The 18561-nt window shown below is 49.5% G+C and overlaps 1 protein-coding gene across 2 annotated transcripts in view; it reads left to right on the top strand.

Moving 5' to 3' along the window:
• TBXAS1 (thromboxane A synthase 1) overlaps positions 1-17935 on the top strand; it is a 194142-nt gene extending 176207 nt beyond the window's left edge. For both annotated transcript variants that reach the window (XM_010356280.2, XM_030932329.1), the window contains 4 exons: positions 4793-4884; positions 13731-13868; positions 15334-15496; positions 17667-17935. In XM_010356280.2, coding sequence (XP_010354582.2) covers positions 4793-4884; positions 13731-13868; positions 15334-15496; positions 17667-17741 — 468 coding nt within the window. In that variant the 3' untranslated portion in view covers positions 17742-17935. The remainder of the gene's footprint in view (positions 1-4792; positions 4885-13730; positions 13869-15333; positions 15497-17666) is intronic.
• Positions 17936-18561: the final 626 nt, after the last annotated feature.

Genomic DNA, 18561 nt, shown 5'->3' with positions numbered 1-18561 from the left:
TTTAGTATATGTAAGGAAGGGATCCAGTTTCAGTTTTCTACATATGGCTAGCCAGTTTTCCCAGCACCATTTATGAAATAGGGAATCCCTTCCCCATTTCTTGTTTTTGTCAGGTTTGTCAAAGATCAGATGGTTGTAGATGTGTGGTATTATTTTTGAGGGCTCTGTTCTGTTCCGTTGGTCTATATATCTGTTTTGGTACCAGTACCATGCTGTTTTGGTTACTGTAGCCTTGTAGTATAGTTTGAAGTCAGGTAGGGTGATGCCTCCAGCTTTGTTCTTTTGGCTTAGGAATGTCTTGGCAATGCAGGCTCTTTTTTGGTACCATATGAACTTTAAAGTAGTTTTTTCCAATTCTGTGAAGAAAGTCATTTGTAGCTTGATGGGGATGGCATTGAATCTATAAATTACCTTGGGCAGTATGGCCATTTTCACGATATTGATTCTTCCTATCCGTGAGCATAGAATGTTCTTCCATTTGTTTGTGTCCTTCATTTTGTTGAGCAGTGGTTTGTAGTTCTCCTAGAAGAGGTCCTTCACATCCCTTGTAAGTTGGGTTCCTAGATATTTTATTATTTTTGAGGCAATTGTGAATGGGAGTTCACTCATGATTTGGCTCTCTGTTTGTCTGTTATTGGTATATAGGAATGCTTGTAATTTTTGCACATTGATTTTGTATCCTGAGACTTTGCTGAAGTTGCTTATTAGCTTAAGGAGATTTGGGCTGAGACGATGGGGTTTTCCAAATATACAATCATGTCATCTGCAAACAGGGACAATTTGACTTCCTCTTTTCCTAATTGAATATCCTTTATTTCTTTCTCCTGATTGCCCTGACCAGAACTTCCAACACTATGTTGAATAGGAGTGGTGAGAGAGGGCATCTCAGCCGGGCGCGGTGGCTCAAGCCTGTAATCCCAGCACTTTGGGAGGCCGAGTCGGGCGGATCACGAGGTCAGGAGATCGAGACCATCCTGGCTAACACGGTGAAACCCCGTCTCTACTAAAAACTACAAAAAACTAGCCGGGCGACGTGGCGGCGCCTGTAGTCCCAGCTACCCGGGAGGCTGAGACAGGAGAATGGCGTGAACCCAGGAGGCGGAGCTTGCAGTGAGCTGAGATCCGGCCACAGCACTCCAGCCTGGGTGACAGAGCGAGACTCCGTCTCAAAAAAAAAAAAAAAAAAAAAAAAGAGAGAGGGCATCTCTGTCTTGTGCCAGTTTTCAAAGGATATGCTTCCAGTTTTTGCTCATTCAGTATGATATTGGCTGTGGGTTTGTCATAAATAGCTCTTATTATTTTGAGATACATCCCATCAATACCTAATTTATTGAGAGTTTTTAGCATGAAGGGCTGTTGAATTTTGTGAAAGGCCTTTTCTGCATCTATTGAGATAATCATGTGGTTTTTGTCTTTGGTTCTGTTTATATGATGGATTACATTTATTGATTTGTGTATGTTGAACCAAAGCTGGCTGTTTCTAACATGCAGCCACACGGAGAACTGCTGAACTAAGACGATCTTTACATATGTATCTTTTTTTTTTTTTTTTTTTGAGATGGAGTTTTCTCTTGTTGCCTAGGCTGTGATCTCAGCTCACTGCAACCTCCACCTCCTGATTCAAGCGATTCTCCTGCCTCAGTCTCCAGGGTGGCTGGGATTACAGGCACTCACCACCATGCCCAGCTAATTTTTTGCACTTTTAGTAGAGACGGGGTTTCACCATGTTGGCCAGGCTGATCTTGAACTCCTCACCTCGGGTGATCCACCCACCTCGGCCTCCCAAAGTGCTGGGATTACAGGCATGAGCCACCGCACGTGGCGTATATGTATATCTTGATCTAAAAGCCTAGAAGCACAGTAAAAAAAAAAAAAAAAAAAAAAAAAAAAAAGCCCATCTGGGGAAAGAGTAAAGAGTAAATAAAGACTTTGATTTTCTTTTTTTTATTTATTTTATTTTTTTATTATTATACTTTAAGTTCTAGGGTACATGTGCATAACGTGCAGGTTTGTTACATATGTATACTTGTGCCATGTTGGTGTGCTGCACCCATCAACTCGTCAGTACCCATCAATTCATCATTTATATCGGGTATAACTCCCAGTGCAATCCCTTCCCCCTCACCCCTCCCCATGATAGGCCCCATTTTGTGATGTTCCCCTTCCCGAGTCCAAGTGATCTCATTGTTCAGTTCCCACCTATGAGTGAGAATATGCGGTGTTTGGTTTTCTGTTCTTGTGATAGTTTGCTAAGAATGATGGTTTCCAGCTGCATCCATGTCCCTACAAAGGACGCAAACTCATCCTTTTTTATGGCAATTACAAAATTCCCTTAGCCTATCTTAAAAAGTTTTCTTTCTTTGACAAACCATGACAGCTTACAAACCATATAGTTTTCTTTGGGAAACCAACACCGTTTACCCATTAGGGATGCTCCTCCCAGATCCAGTTTTTCTTTTTGAGATATAGTCCCTATTTTTGTGTACTGCACCTCTGTTTCTTGTTTGATGCATGTATATTCCTGCATTTGTTAAGATTCATTTGGTTGCAGACAATGGAATTCAGAATGTCGCTAACTTTAGCCACAAGTGAGAACTTGTTGGAAGGTACCAAGATGCCACCCACAGGACTACCTGCCAGGAGGAGCAGATGGCAAACAGGAACTGGAACTCTATGGGGCACCAAGAAATGGTCTCTCCGTCCTTTGCTTCTGCTTTGTTGTGTATATCTGATTCATTTCTTCTTTCCTGAGGCCAACTGCTGTTTTCTGCTCATTAATCCACGAGGCCAAATGTGGCCAACAATGGGTCTCCACTTCCCTGTGTTCAATTGCCACCTGCTGGAGAAAAACTTTTTTTTTTTGTCCCAGATCCAAATTTCCAGACTGGTCCCTTTGGGCCAGTCAGTCTTGGCCTGCAGGGCTGGTTACAGGATCTGTGAGGCCCAATGAGAAATAAAAGTGTGGTAGCCTTTATTCCCAGAGCGGGGGGAAGTGTCCATCGTAGTACTCAGCGAGCTTCTTCATTTCTTCTGTAGTCTCTTTTTCAACTTGTCATGGTGCTTTTTATTTTCCATTTACTGTCGTTCTAAGTAAAAAAAACTCTAAATTTTAAATTATTAGCAAGCATTTTACCATTCATCTTTATACCAAGCAATGCCAGTTTTAAATGTAAATTTCAGAGCATTTAACTCATATGCAGAACCACTGAAATTACACAATTGGTGTTTTGTGACTTGTTGGCCAGAAGAGACAAACACAAACCAAACTCAGGAAGACTGAAAGCAGGAAGAGAGGATGCCTCCAGGTTTGCCCAAGGGGGATGCTCTTTCAGGCCTGGACATACTGGATGAGCTGGGGGAGTCCAGACCCTTCCAGGCATCCAAGAGCCCTATCAGTCACCAGCCACATGCACTGAGACCCAGTCAGGGAGGCAGGGTCTAGGGAAATTAGTCCAGATGTCTCCCCTTTCCACAGTCTTCCCCAGCCAGCCACAGCAGACTAACCTCCAACGATCTCTAAACCTCTGTGCTATGACACACTCAGCACCTGGGCTGGGGGTGGGCAGAGGTTTGCCCCCATCAAGACAGTTCTAACAGGTTCCCCGGTGATGCTGCTGCTGCTGACCCTTGCCCATCCTGGAACTCACTTTGAGAGCTGGCTGAGATCCCAGGCAGGGCAGCCAGTGGCTGCTCCAGGGCTGTGAAGGGCTCCCTCTGCAGATGGAGGAACTAGGCCTCCCAGCGCCTGTCCCTGGAACGTTGGCGGCTTCAGAATGGACTTGCCCTGGAGGCCGGCCTCCTGCTGCTCTGGGAAAAAGAGGGAACAGAAGAAAGCAATCCCTCACCTCGGGGACTCCTCCTGGATTAGCATTATCTAGGTGAGGAAAGTGAGACCATCACCTACCAACCAGATAACTCACTCCACCTCTGTGGGGAAACTGGCAGAGCAGCAAATAAGCTTCTTTAACCCCGGTGCGCCCTCACCCTGCTCGAGAGCTCATGGGCACATGTGTTCATCTTCAGGCCAAAGAGGGGGAGCCAGGGAGTGACAAGAGTGTCACTCCAAGAGAGTCACCCACAGGGTGTTAGATCCCCACATCTGCACCCCCTGAAATATAATCAATATTTTCCAACTGGTCCTAATCTGACCTGTGCAAATGGAATCTCATTCGAACTTGCATTTCTCGTCATAGTAACTCATATTGCTTCTGTGTTTTGCCTTTTCATATCCTTTGACCGTTTTTCTAGCTAGTTGTCTTTCCTACTGATTGACAGTAGCTCTTTGGTTTTTTGTTACTTCTAATCCCTTATACATGTTGCAAAATTTTTTATTTGCTATTTCACTATTTGTCTTTTAACTTCATAATGTGCCATGACTACCCATGTGACAGGCTCTTTGAGCCTGTTTTCTCATCTGAAAGATGGGGAAGTAGCCGCCACACTGGCTTAGTGGAGGATCCAATGAGGGAACATCTATGCTGCACTTGGTCGGCCACATCATCAGCTCCCAATAAATGCTGGCAGCTGTGGCTGCCGCTGCAGTTTTATAACCAAACTTCTCTGTATTACAAAGACCCCTGAGCCCCAGGCTAGCACCGTGAAATATAAGCACAACAGAACACACTGAATGCCAATCAGATGCAATTTGGGTCATATCGACTTTTCATTTTGTGGGGTTGCTGTTTAAATGTTTGCCAAAGTTGGAAACAAGATTGAAATTTAAGGAAAAGACAAAATGCCATGAGAGTCGGGCTAACACGAACTTCTCCCTTTGTCACAACCCCTCCATCAGGTGGTCCCTGAGTTCTGCAGCCTCGAGGAAGGCCTGCCCTATCTGGACATGGTGATTGCAGAGACGCTGAGGATGTACCCACCGGCTTTCAGGTGTGTAGCAGCCCCCTCCCCTGCCCCAATCCCTATCCCCTAACCCTACTCCATGCCCCATCCTGCAGGTCAGGGCCCTCCTCCATCAGTTACCACATGTGTTTCTGGAGGGCAACGCCTGAGTCCTGGGTTCCTTTGTATCCCCCAGGACACCTCAGATATCTGGCCCACTTTCCTATAGCTTAACAACCTTCTCAAAGCTTCACTGGCCTTTTCTTAACACTGCCTTCCTCCCCACCCCAAGCCAGCCCTTTGGTCTCCTAGCCTTTGTTGGCTTTTGCCATTTCCCCTGCCTGTTCATTCATTATTCATTCATTCAGCAATTGTTTACTGAGCATCTACTCTGTGCCAAGCACTGGGAAATCAGCTGTATATAAAACAGATAAAAGTCCCTGACCAGTCTTGGAGCTGGCATTCCAGTAGGGGACTGTCTGAGTCCTGGGAGCTCCTTCCTGCCATCCAACACCCCCAGCTGTTCAATCCTGGAGCTCCAACATGACTCACCCTCCAAAACGTCTCACCACCCCTCAGGACGTCTGTGTTGGGCTTGCCTCACCTGGTCCTCCCTGCCCTTCCTCCCCAGCACTTTGAGCTGTAACTATACTTCATGTTATATTCTTGGAAGCATGTCTGCCACTGCATGGCATTTCACTAATGTACACACCAACCAGCCGATCACACCAAGCTGTGGGTATCTTGTGAGTAAAACCAACTATTGTGCTTCGTTCAAACTCTCCCAAACAAGGCACTCCATAGAGAAAGGCATCTTAATTCATGTCCCCAGATCCTTACAGAGAGTGAAATAACAGCCAGATTTCAAGCTCTAGAAACAAAAGCAGCACAAAGCATTGTGCTAAATTCCACTCAACACTCTTATGAATTACTAGATCACATAAACCATATGGAGATACCTTTCACCATTTTTAAAGAGAATGTGTGGATGATTTGAGGGTATCTCAAAATGATATTTCAACACAAAAGCATTACAAATAATGCAATTGTAGATATTGTCCAAATACGCAAGTCCAGAAGCAAATACAGAAAATTCCAGTGGTGTGATTGGAATTGCATTGTCCTCAAGCACGCAGGGTTTTGGGTTTTGGTGCAGAAGCAGGCCAGTCACTCAGGGGCTCTGTGCACCCTCTCCCCATGCCAGCATTAAGACCTGATGTGCAGCCCTTCCCTGATCTCCTTGAGAGTCTCTTGCAAACTGTCATCCAATTCTTTTATTTATTTATTTATTTATTTATTTATTTATTTATTTATTTTTGAGATGGAGTCTTGCCCTGTCCCCCAGGCTGGAGTGCAATGGTGTGATCTTGGCTCACTGAAACTTCCGTCTCCTGAGTTCAAGCAATCCTCGTGTCTCAGCCTCCCAAGTAACTGGGATTACAGGTGTCCACCACCGTGCCTGGCTAATTTTTTGTATATTTAGTAGAGATGGGTTTTACCATGTTGGCCAGGCTGGTCTCAAACTCCTAACCTCAGCTGATCTGCCGGTCTTGGCCTCCCAAAGTGCTGGGATTACAGGCCTGAGCCACCATTCCCAGCCTTATTTTTTTCATAATTGATATCCAGCTTTCTTCCAAGGGGATTGTGGGCAGCTGGTGTACATGTTAAAATAAAGTTGAAGATAAAGCATTCAGTGATCAAACAGAACAAAGGCCGTTTAAAGGAAAGAAGGCCTTACAGGGCCCCGGCTGATAGGTGGGGTCCAGCTTTGGCTTGGTGACTGGGGCTCCTGGCCAAGAGGGAGAGTAGCCAAGCCAAACAGGTGTGTTCTCCAGCAAGAGGACAGCACAGAAACTGATCAATGGATGCAGTACTTCCTGGACCTAAACTCAGCCATGAATCCATCAGACAAGACCTTGTATAGATGTCATGTTGAATAACAAAGGGGTTAGGCTCTTCAACACGAAAATGCGGTGGCCAATTCTCCACTGACCCGTTATAAACAGCAGAGCAGGAAAGGAAGTTGGCACAGGTGGACTAGGAAGCCGGTGATCTCACCTGAAGACCAGACAGAAACTAGAGGACCTGGATGAAGTAGTTAGAATTCATCCAACAGGTCTAGAGGGTGTGTCAGAAGACCATCTCAGCCCTGGCCTTGGTTTACTGTGTGATTGTGAGGCCCATGCTGCTCCATGCCTCTCCTTCCTACAGGTTAAATGGGGACATATGCCTGTTTCATTGGCCCTGCAGAGGTGGGAGAGAGGCAGTGGGTGGCACAGGTGGAACTGCAGTGCCCGCTCAGCTGCATGCAGCATGAGGTGTGCAGGGAGGAGCGCCAGCACTGGTAAGACAGGAGAATGGCCAGCTTCCATCCAGCCTCACTCTCCTGAGCCACCCCTTCCCCACACCTGCCCCAAACCTGCCCTGCACCTGCACACCTGCCCCACACCTTCTCCACACCTGTCCCACACCTCCACACCTGCCCCACACCTCCACACCCACCTCACACCTGTCCCACACCTGCCCCACACCTGCCTCACACCTCCATGCCCGCCCCACACCTGCCTCACACCTCCACACCCACCCACCTGCCCCACACCTCCACACCTGCCCCACACTTGCCCCACACCTCCACACCCACCCCACACCTGCCCCACACCTCCATACCCCCCCCACACCTGCCCCACACCTTCTCCACACCTGCCCCATACCTCCACACCTGCCCCACACCTCCACACCTGCCCCATACCTGCCCCACACCCACTCCACACCCGCCCCACACCTGCCCCACACCTCCACACCTGCCCCACACCTGCCTCACACCCACTCTACACCTGCCCCACACCTCCATGCCAGTCCCATACCTGCTCCACACCTGCCCCACCCCTGCCCCACGCCCACTCCACACCTGTCCCACACCTGCCTCACACCCACCCACACCAGCTCCACACCCACCCCACACCAGCTCCACACCCACCCCACACCTGCTTCACACCTGCCTCATACCTGCCCCACACCCGCCCCACGCTTGCTCCACACCTGCCTCATACCCACTCCACACCCGCCCCACATCTCCACGCCAGCCCCATACCTGCTCCACACCTGCCCCATACCCGACCCACACCTGCCCCACACCTGCCTCACATCCACCCCACACCTGCCTCATGCCCGCCCCACACCTGCCCCACACCCGCTCCACACCTGCCTCACACCTGTTCCACAACCACCCCACACCCCTCACACCCGCCCCACACCCGCGCCACACCCACCCCACACCTGCCCCACACCCACGCCACACCCGCCTCACACCTGCCCCACACCCACCCCACACCTGCCCCACACCCACGCCACACCCGCCTCACACCTGCCCCACACCCACCCCACACCTGCCTCACACCTGCCTCGCAGCTGCTCCACACCTGCTACATTAGCATTTTTCACCCTATCAGCTCTGCTGGCTTTTCTTGTCAATCACCAGATATGAGACAGACAAGGTGTCACAATTCTCACCCAGACCAGAGGACAATCTGCTTCTGCTCAAAGGATTTGGGGGTGAATGTAGGGAGAGTGAGCATTATTATTATTTCATCTCAAAAAGCGTGTTGACCTTTCCCACGTGCTGACACAACTTGAACTTATTCATAAAAGAAAATCAGAATGGCCCTTGTGGGAAAACACAGCAGCCCTGTCTGAGTGCCACTGAGGTGACTGAGTTGCTGTGCGGTGCAGTTCTGAAGCTTCTGCGGGTCTCTTACGTGGCTCAGTCTGCGGGGAAAGGAAGGCTCTCTATTCAGATTCCAGGGTGTCTGCCTCCAGGTCCAGGCTGTTTCCAGAAAAGATGAAAAAGCAGGGTGCCAGAGAACAGCCTCGTCTGACCCCTTTGGAACTGAGGGTACAGACATCACAACCCCCAGCTGCCTGCCCTGGTTTCAGCACTGGTGTTTGCTATTGGCTCCAAGCACATATAATTGTATTAGCAGCTTAGGATCTCAATGGGTTCTCCCAGCCCTGGCCTTTTTCTGTTCCTCTCTGTTACATGAAAGGCTCATAACAGAGAGAGGGAGCGGCAAGAAGCCACAGGCTGCTCTTAATGTCTTATGGGCAGCAACAGGGCATAACAGTAATTACTGTAATCATTGCATTTCCTCTAGGGTATTTAGGGAAGTCTAATCCTACAGCTTGAAGTAAAATCCAGCATAGAATTATTTTTAATTTTTAATTATTTATATTACCAAACTAGCATGCTTATACTTAAAACACACACACACACACACACACACACACACACACACACAGTCCCAGCCGGGTGTGGTGGCTCACACCTGTAATCCCAGCACTTTGGGAGGCAAGGAGGGAGGATCACTTGAGGTCAGGAGTTCAAGACCAGCCTGGCCAACATGGTGAAACTTTGTCTTTATTAAAAATACAAAAATTAGCCGGGCATGGTGGCAGTAATCTGTAATCCCAGCTATTCGGGAGGCTAAGGCAGGAGAATTGCTTGAACCTGGGAGGCAGAGGTTGCAGTGAGCCAAGATAGTGCCACTGCACTCCACCCTGGGCAACAGAGCGAGACTCTGTCTCAAAAAAAAAAAAAAAAAAAAAAACAACCACAGTCCCCTAAACAATGGAGAAGAATAAAAAAAAAAAAAGGCCCCCCCCCCGCCATTCTCCATCCCAGTCCCATCCCCTAGAGAAGAGAAAGAAATTTAAGTATTCTTCTAGAAATGTTATGTTCATATATAAGCATATATAGTCTACCCTTTAAAAGTAAAGCATAAATGAGATTGTGCCATTGCCCTTGGGTAAAATGAACAATCTGATCAAATATTTTCCTCTCTGGGAGAAGCAGCTATCAGTAGAGACATAGACAACAGGGACTCACCAGGACTCACTCAGAGAGGCCAAATTCACAAAGACAGAAAGTAGAACGCTGTCTGCCAGGGACCAGGGAGAGGGGAGGGGAGGGAGTCAGTGTTTAAGGGATCCAGAATTTCAGAGGAGGAAGAGGAAAAAGTTCTGGAGATGGATGGCGGTGCTGGTTGCACAATGAATGTACTAAAACCACACAACTGCACACTGGAAAATGGTTCAAATGGTCCATTTTATGTTCATATATATATATATATATATATATATATATATAGCCACAATGAAATAACAAACAGATAGGTGAGCAGATAAATAACTAAATAAACCCAGCCTCACCAGGACCAATTCTGGTGTTCCAATATTCCAGAATTATCACGGCAGCTGATGGACGGTTTGAGACTGTCCTCATTAGATGTTCTCATGTCCTGTGTTAAGGACTTAAGACTCAGAATCACGGATTCCAGGCGTGTGGGAGTGGTACGGACAGGAGCAGGAGTGGGAGCCTGTGTACAGGATGCGTTAGGGAAACAGAACTTTGCTATGTAGGGAGGGTATCGCGAGGCCAAGCCTTGACAGAGGCTATGACCAGTGTCTCCTCCCAACCCCGTGTTACCTGGGATAGGAAGTGGCCTGAAGTTTGGAAGCTAGGAGGCAGGAAGCGGGGCTTGGTTTTCTTGGGCTTGGTTTTCTTGCTGTGAGCCAGATCTGTTGGAGTGGGATAATGCTGAAGTCAGAGAGAGACTTCTCAATCGAACCCTATAGTCACAGAAGTAGTTGGGGAGGGGGTGGGCTGAGAGGTGCAGGGAGGTGAGGAAGAGAAGCTGGGGCTGTAACTCTGCCCTTGTCCTAAAAGGCTCTATCTCATCCTTTAAAATCCCAAATCAACTGTAACCAGAACTTTTTTTTTTTTTTTGAGATGGAGTCTCGCTCTGTTGCTCAGGTGTGCAGTGGTGCAATCTCAGCTCACTGCAACCTCCGCCTCCTGGGTTCAAGTGATTATCCTGCCTCAGCCTCCCGAGTAGCTGGGACTACAGGCGCATGACACCATGCCTGTATTTTTAGTAGAGATGGGGTTTCACCATGTTGGCCAGGCTGGTCTCCAACTCCTGACCTCAGGTGATCCACCCACCTCCACCTCCCAAAGTGCTGGAATTACAGGCATGAGCCACCGCACCTGGCCATGACCAGAACTCTTCAGAGCATGTGCTGTCAACACTCAAAGTCCAAAAGTCTACCCAAGTTCAGGAAGAGAGTGGTTCTTCAGCTCTCCACCTCAAATTTTGTTTCTAGAAGGTTGCATGTAGGTCTGAAGAGTGACAGCATGTTTGTTTAACAGGCACTCAAAGCCAGCAGATCAGGAAAGGATACTTAAAAGGTTTGGAGTTTGGGCTACAGAGGTTTAAGGTAGGTCTTTCATGGCAAGGAATGTTTGAAATTGGGCAAAATGTATGACATAACAATTTAGGAATGAGTGGATACAGGTAGGCAAGCTGAAGGGAGTTCTGACAGGTAAGACTGTTGTCTGGTAAGTGAACTGTTTGCTCAAGTCAGCAAACCATTGTCCTGATAGGAAAGTGATTTGCTCAGACAAATTAACTTGCATTAATTTCCTGAAGCCAACAGTGAAGTTATTTATTGGTTCAGAGGTTTATTTTCCTTAGCAAGAATTTTCTGGAGCAGAGAGGAAGTCACTGACACAGGTGGTCTCAATGCTCAGTCCAAGAGTTGAGTTGTGTAGCTCCAAGTAGACTCATTTCCCAGGGTCACCTTCTGGGCCATAATCAACAAGGTACAAGCTTAAGAGAGCCATGCCGGGTTTTCAAGTTGCAAGGAAGACAGATTCACTGGTGTTTTCTTGAGTCACGGGTGTTGGTTTTAAGAAACTGATGAAGTAAGGAAGCTAGAACTCTCCCAGGAACCAGGAACAGCTCTCACTGGCAGGCCTCAAGGAGGAGACCCGAGCTGGGGGACTGGAAAGTGGTTCAGATGTTTCAGAAGCTACAGTAGCTCCAGCAGTCAGACTGGGGTGTGATCTCACAGCATCAGGAGCCCTGAACACTGGCCCAAGGCTCAGCTTTGAACACAGCTTGACCAGGTAAACCTGGAGACTGCATCAACACCAGCAGCCTCCAACACCCCTGACCAGCTCATGGCCTTAATTCCAAACCCAGGTCCTAAACTACCTTTCACTGTGCATCACGAGTCACTGCCTGTCTTCCTGGCTTCCGATCTGCTGCCTTCTCCGATTCATGGTCTCACTTCATCCATTGATTGCCCTTGACTTTGAGCTACAGGTTTCACCAGCTAACTGTGACTCTAGCCTCAGCTCTGGGGCCACACAGCCTCAAGCACCTGGGTCTTGCCCCAGCTCCAGATGCCTGTCCTAGGTAGCCCATCCTTGGGAAGAAGCAGACAAAACTGCCTATCAGAGACATAGCTCTGGTTGTCATGAGAAGACTGTATTGGAAAGAGGTCAAGGAGAGACAAGAATCTAAACTAAGGAGATGGCAGTAAAACTGGAGAGATGGCAATGTAAGAAAGACCAGTGATGAATCTGCAGATGGGGAGGGACGAGTCAAGGATGGCTTCCAGTTTCTGGCTTGCTTAAGCCTGTGTGGGAAACAGGAGGAGGAGAAGATTCTGACGATCTGCTGCAGCTCAAGTCGACTTCGAGGATTCTGTGGATCACCCAGGGGAGAGGCTGGGTCTGTGGGTAGAAATAGAAACCTGGGGTTCAGGCTGGGGCTGGGGTAGGAGGCTTAGGAGATAATAGAAATTGAGTCTGGGAGTGCGGATGAAATCCCTGGGAAGCGCCAGGATTTAAGAGGCTGGTGGATGCAGAAGAGCCTGCCAATGAGAAGGAGAAGGAGCGCCAGCGATGGAGGAGGAAACCCACACAAATAATGTCTGAGAGAAACACACACACACACATAATGGTAAAGATGATGGACGATGGACACAGGCAGGGCACGGTGGCTCACGCCTATAATCCCAGCACTTTGGGAGGCCGAGGTGGGCGGATCACTTGAGCTCAGGAGTTCAAGACCAGCCTGACCAACATGGTGAAACTGCCCCCCATCTCTACTAAAAATACAAAAATTAGCCAGGCCTGGTGACACACACCTGTAGTCCCAGCTACTCGGGAGGCTGAGGCAGGAGAATCGCTTGAACCTGGAAGGTGGAGGTTGCAGTGAGCAGAGATCGTGCCACTGCACTCCAGCCTGGGTGACAGAGCGAGACTCTGTCTCTCAAAAAAAAAAAAAAGGAAGAAGAAGAAGAAGAAGAAGATGGACACAGCATGAACAGCAGGTGAATCTGGGTAAGGGATAAGCAGGTATCTTATGTACTACAACTTTTCTGTAAGTTCAGAATTATTTCCAAATGAAAATTAAAACAGAAAAACAAAACAAGGAAATGTACAAGAGGAAGACAGTCAATTACATAGACAGACCAAGTCAGATGAAGACTGAGGAGTATTCATCAGACGTACCCACAAATGTTCTTTGGGGATCTTGGCATGGGTACCATCCATGGGAAGGAGGGGACAGATGCCAGGCAGCAGGGTTAGTCAGTGAAATGGGAGGAGAGGAAGCAAGAAGGTGAGGTAAGAGGCTTGGCTGTGAATGGGAAGATAGGATAGGCTGTGGCCCAGGAATGACCCTCCAAGCCCCCACTATGGAAGCAATCCTTCCAAAGCACTTTGCACCCCAACATGGGGCACAAGAGGGGCCCTTCAGTGCTTGACAAATGGATGCATGAAAAGATGGATGAGTACATTTTCAACAAGGAGCAAGCGAGCCTAGCCTCGGGGCTGCAGGCTCCCGGGCAGTGAGTGTTAATGGGGTGGGGGCTTGGTCACCCTGGGAAGGGGGCTGAGCAGGGAATCCTGTGTCCCCCAGCCTCATTCCACACACCGTGCTGCCTGCCTCTGATCCCCTTCACACTCAGACTCTGCTTGCCCAGGCCGCCCCAAGCTCTGCTCATCTCTACTCTGCACCCACCCCCCAACCTGGTGTTTCCCTCAGGTTCACACGCGAGGCGGCTCAGGACTGCGAGGTGCTGGGGCAGCGCATCCCCGCAGGTGCTGTGCTAGAGATGGCCGTGGGTGCCCTGCACCATGACCCTGAGCACTGGCCAAGCCCGGAGACCTTCAACCCTGAAAGGTGAGTGCTGCCCCTTTTAAAAAGCTCTGAAGGCATGTGTGTGGGATATAAATTTACCAGTGGAGGCAGCAGCCAGGAGGCAGAGACTTAGCAAAAGTGTCCCCAAATAGTCAAAACTTACGGCAATTCAGATAGATGTTTGCAAGGCATAATTTCCAAAGGAAATAATTATACCATTTTTTCAAGGTCCAAACTGAATCCAGACATTTAGCATTTCAGCAGCCCTGCATGCAAGAAACAAGGCAATTTCAAATGATTGTCTTCCATTCATTCAAGCCAGGACATGGGATACAGGATTGTATTTCAGGTCTGCACTGGAAAGTAACAGAACATCATTTCCTTTTTTAAAAACGGGCGTCTATGCCAAAACAACAGCTTCAGCTAATGTCTCCATGACTCTAAATTCATGGGATCTGCTGGTTGACCTGGGTCCCCTCCTTCCACCACCTGGCTTTGGTTCATTGTCTCATTTCTGGACTCTGTGATTGGAAACATCTGAGCAGGCGGCCACACCCTGGTCCTCATCAGAACCACTCAATACCCTCTCTGTGTGCATGGTCTGGCAAGGGAAGGGCTGGCCCGGCACCAGTTGTGTTTTCACCTTTCATGGCTCCAACTGAATTCAGCCCAAGTCTACAACCCAGTCACTGGGAAAGCGTGAGCAATGGGATCTACACAAATATTATTCCACAGACATCAGCTCCTAAACATGCTGCAGCCACAGGGCTTACAACCTCACAATAAAGCCCGGGGTAGTAAAAAGTGAGCTCGCTGTTACAGAAGAGTGCCACCTAGCTTCACTGTCATGGGCTGCACGCTGCAGGCAAATGCACTACTTGGTAGGAGATTCAGCAGTTCTGAGGAAGGGCCTCCAGCTCTCCAGGTACTGCAGCTCCCAATGGTTCAGGTGTCCAGTGCAGGGGCCTGCAAAGCAAGCATGGGCAGGAGAGGTGCTGCCAGTGTGGTTCAAGAGACCTGCAGGGCAAGCCAGTAGGACACACCCCCAGGATGGGCCCAGGAAGTGCTGAGGTGCCTGGTACCCTGCCAAGGAAGTAAGCAGGTGGTGGCTGGGTCATCCTGTGTGAGGGGAGGTGGTGCCATGGGCCCAGGTGAGGACTAGGATCGCCAAGCCCTGGGGTTCAGGGATGCCGTGTTTAGACTCTGATTGTGGGTGGCGGTGAGTCTGTGGGCTTATTAGCCACACACCAAATTCCTAAGGAGAGGCAGGGAGGGCGCTGTGGACATTCCAGGTGATTCTGCGGATTCAGCTCTGCCTCTGGGACTGTGCAGGAAAACAGGAGGCCAGGAGCAGAGAGGGACTGAGGCTCAGGAATGAGCAGCCATAAGCTCCCAGAGCCTTAGGGACATCCTTGTCTCAGATGTAGGGGTGGCTCAGCTGGAGTACAGGGCTGCAGAGGGGAGGGAGAGGGTGTTCTGAGCCAGCCCTGACCACACGGACCTGCAGGTTCACCGCTGAGGCCAAGCAGCAGCACCGGCCCTTCACATACCTGCCCTTCGGGGCCGGCCCACGGAGCTGCCTCGGGGTGCGGCTAGGGCTGCTGGAGGTCAAGATGACACTGCTCCACGTGCTGCACAAGTTCCAGTTCCAAGCCTGCCCTGAGACCCAGGTGAGGCCCCACTGCTCAGAGGCAGGGGCAAGGGCGGGGGTGGGGGGGCCACCTCAGTTCTCTGCATGACAGCGGGCCAGCCTGGGGGCAGCATCAGGCTCTGCCTCCGTGAGCCTGGGCGAGCTCCTTAACCTCTCTTGGCCTCAGTTTCTTGATCCGTAAAGTGGAGATGATAATAACAACACCCTCTACCTCTTAACGTCCTGTGAGGATTCAGTGAGTTCACACAGCACTCAGACAAGCCCTAGCACACTAACCCGAGTACATGTTAAATCATTGTTATTAGTATTGTTCTCTGCACATCAGGGCTGGACCTCACCTTGCTGTAGCTCTTCCCACTTCCACAAAGGGCACAGAGACAATGGCATTTGCAGTTGTGACATGCGCCTGCCTTTGTGGGGTGGGGAGGTGCATGGCTCGTCCTACAGAAGCTGGAGACACTTCCTCTGGCTCCTCCTGACAGAGCAAGGTGCTGTCTGCTTGAAGGGGAAGCTGAGGGGTTTCAACTCCTTGAAGGGTACCCCCAGCTTTGCCTTCCCCTCTTGTGCAGACACTCACATGTCCCCAGGGCCACAGCCTGGTCCCTCTCACAAGTGGTGACTCAGACTCTTCCCAACAACATAGGCCTTCATTCCTGAGGTCCCAGACTGGTGCACAGACCCCGTCCTCACCCAGAGAGCTGGGCTCCCCTGAAATGGGGCCCTACCCACTTTTGCAGCCCTGTTTCCCCCGCACATCACACACTCCAGTTCCAGCAGACCAATTCCTCAACAGGTCAGGGAGCCTATATCACCCCCTTTCACACTCACAGCAATCCCGCAGAGTAGGAGTGACTATTCCCATTCTTTAGATGAGGAACTAAAGCTCAGAGAGGTTAAATAACTTGCCTAAGGCCACACAGTTGGACTGCAGGCTTCGTGATGGCAGGGATCCAGCCTGTCATATTCACTGTTGGACTCTGCAGCATCTAGCTTATTATGTCAGGTGCATGACAGGTACTCACTCATTCATTCAACACGAATGAGCAAATGGATAAACAGCCAGAGATGCAAGAAACGGGGGTCCTCACCCAGATCCTGCTCACTCTCAAGCTCTCCCTCCTTCCTGACATCCGACTGCATCTCTGCACAGCATTGGCTATTCCCTGTCCATTCCGACCACTGCTGTCCCCTGCACCTATCCTCATGCTGGTCCTGCCACCCGGAACCCTCTGTTCAGCTGCAGACCTGGACAGGCAGGCACAGGAAGGCTTAAGGACACAGTGACAGACAGTGACAATTCTAGATTGAAACAGGCAGTGCCTCTGACAGAGAACATGGGACCAGCTGCTGGTCCTGGAGGAATAATGAGCTTGGGTGGGGGACACAGTCTGAGGTACTGAAATTCAGCGCGTCCACACACTCTAGGCTGGAGAGAGGGAGGGGCAGATCGACAGCGCAGAGCCAAACCAAGCGAGGTCAAGTGGCAGACAGAGGAGCAGCCCCACTGCGTCAGGGCTTCCACGTGTGTGGGGCTTGCCTCACTTCCCCATGATCTCTATGTAACAGCCAGACCAGTCTCCCAAACGCTGCTTATGCCTGGCACTCCCCCAGCTTAAGAACCAGCATGAGTCAAGGGCTCCCCATTCTTCCTTGTCTGCTGACAAGTGCTGGGGCCTGCAGCTTTTTCAGATGTCTTTGAGGGCTGTGGTTCCTACAGGAGACATGTGCAGCCCCAAGCACTAAGACCCTGGTGACTCTTTGCTGTCACATTAGCCACTGGGTTATCATTTTGCCCATAGCTCCAGAGGAAACCCAACTCCTTGAGTAATTCTTTGGCTTTTCTTCAGAGCCCCAAGTCCACCACTGGCTCTGCCTTTTGGACATAGGAAAGCTTTCTGGATGTCAGTGAGGCCAGACCACAGCACATATGAGCAGGAACAGCATGAAGCTGCTCTCCCCAGAGGCCCTCAGCCAGAGGGCATTGCTGTTACTGGCCAGGACTGGGGAGTGAGATGGGGAGGATCGGCAGGGATGGCTGCAGTCACTGAAAGATAGGTTTGGGCCTTTGCTCTCTGCTTTCTTGTGTGACCTTGGACAAGGGACTTGGCCTTCTTGAACCTCCAAGTCTTCCTTTGTACAGTGAGATGCTACTATCTCTTTGACAAATATTTTAATTTTCTCTACTTTAGGTACCGCTGCAGCTAGAATCCAAATCTGCCCTAGGTCCAAAAAACGGTGTCTATATCAAGATTGTATCCCGCTGACACAGAAGGCTGCCGGGTGGAGGGAGGGTACCCCCAAATTCAAAGAAAATCCTGAGTGTGGATATTCAGAATTTTGGAAAAACGTCACTGAAAGGATTGAAAGAGTGCCTGGCATGCAAGGATAAGAGGTTCTTTACATAACATTTCCTAAATGCTTAATAAACGTTTGTTGCACTTTGTTTTGACATTGCCAATGGGGTTTGAACCAGTGCTCTAACTCCCTAAATGAAGGGATTGCTGATAAATAAGCGAAAATGTAGTTTTGACAAAACAACTGAGAATGTGGGGTTTTAAAGGAAGTCCCAGGCTTGTGCTGAAAGGAATCCATGGTGCAGGACACACGAGGACACCCAGGTAAGCCTGTTCTGATGGCACCAGCTCATGGCTCTTTCGGCTTCTCGTGCATTGTGGAGTTGTAGAGAATGACATTTATCAGAAGTTCAACCTCAACAGTGGTTCCAAAGCTTTTTATAATGCTTTGATTTTCCCAGGTAGGGTAGTACCAACTTTATAGTCAAGTTTTAATCGACAGAAAAGTGAGAGTCTGAAAAATGACATACTTCTTCTTTTAAAGAACACTGTATTGGCTGGGCGCAGTGGCTCACGCCTGTAATCCCAGCACTTTGGGAGGCCGAGGCGGGTGGATTGCCTGAGGTCAGGCATTCCAGACCAGTCTGGCCAACATGGTGAAACCTGTATCTATTAAAAATACAAAAAAATTAGCCAGGCGTGGTGGCGGGCACCTGTAATCCCAGCTACTTGGGAGGCTGAGGCAGGGGAATTGCTTGAACCAGGGAGGTGGAGGTTGCAGTGAGCCGAG

The sequence above is a fragment of the Rhinopithecus roxellana genome, chromosome 6, assembly GCF_007565055.1.
Source record: "Rhinopithecus roxellana isolate Shanxi Qingling chromosome 6, ASM756505v1, whole genome shotgun sequence".
Lineage (NCBI taxonomy): Eukaryota > Metazoa > Chordata > Mammalia > Primates > Cercopithecidae > Rhinopithecus > Rhinopithecus roxellana.
The sequence above is the reverse complement of the archived record's forward strand: the minus strand, read 5'-3'. Positions and strand labels throughout refer to the sequence as shown.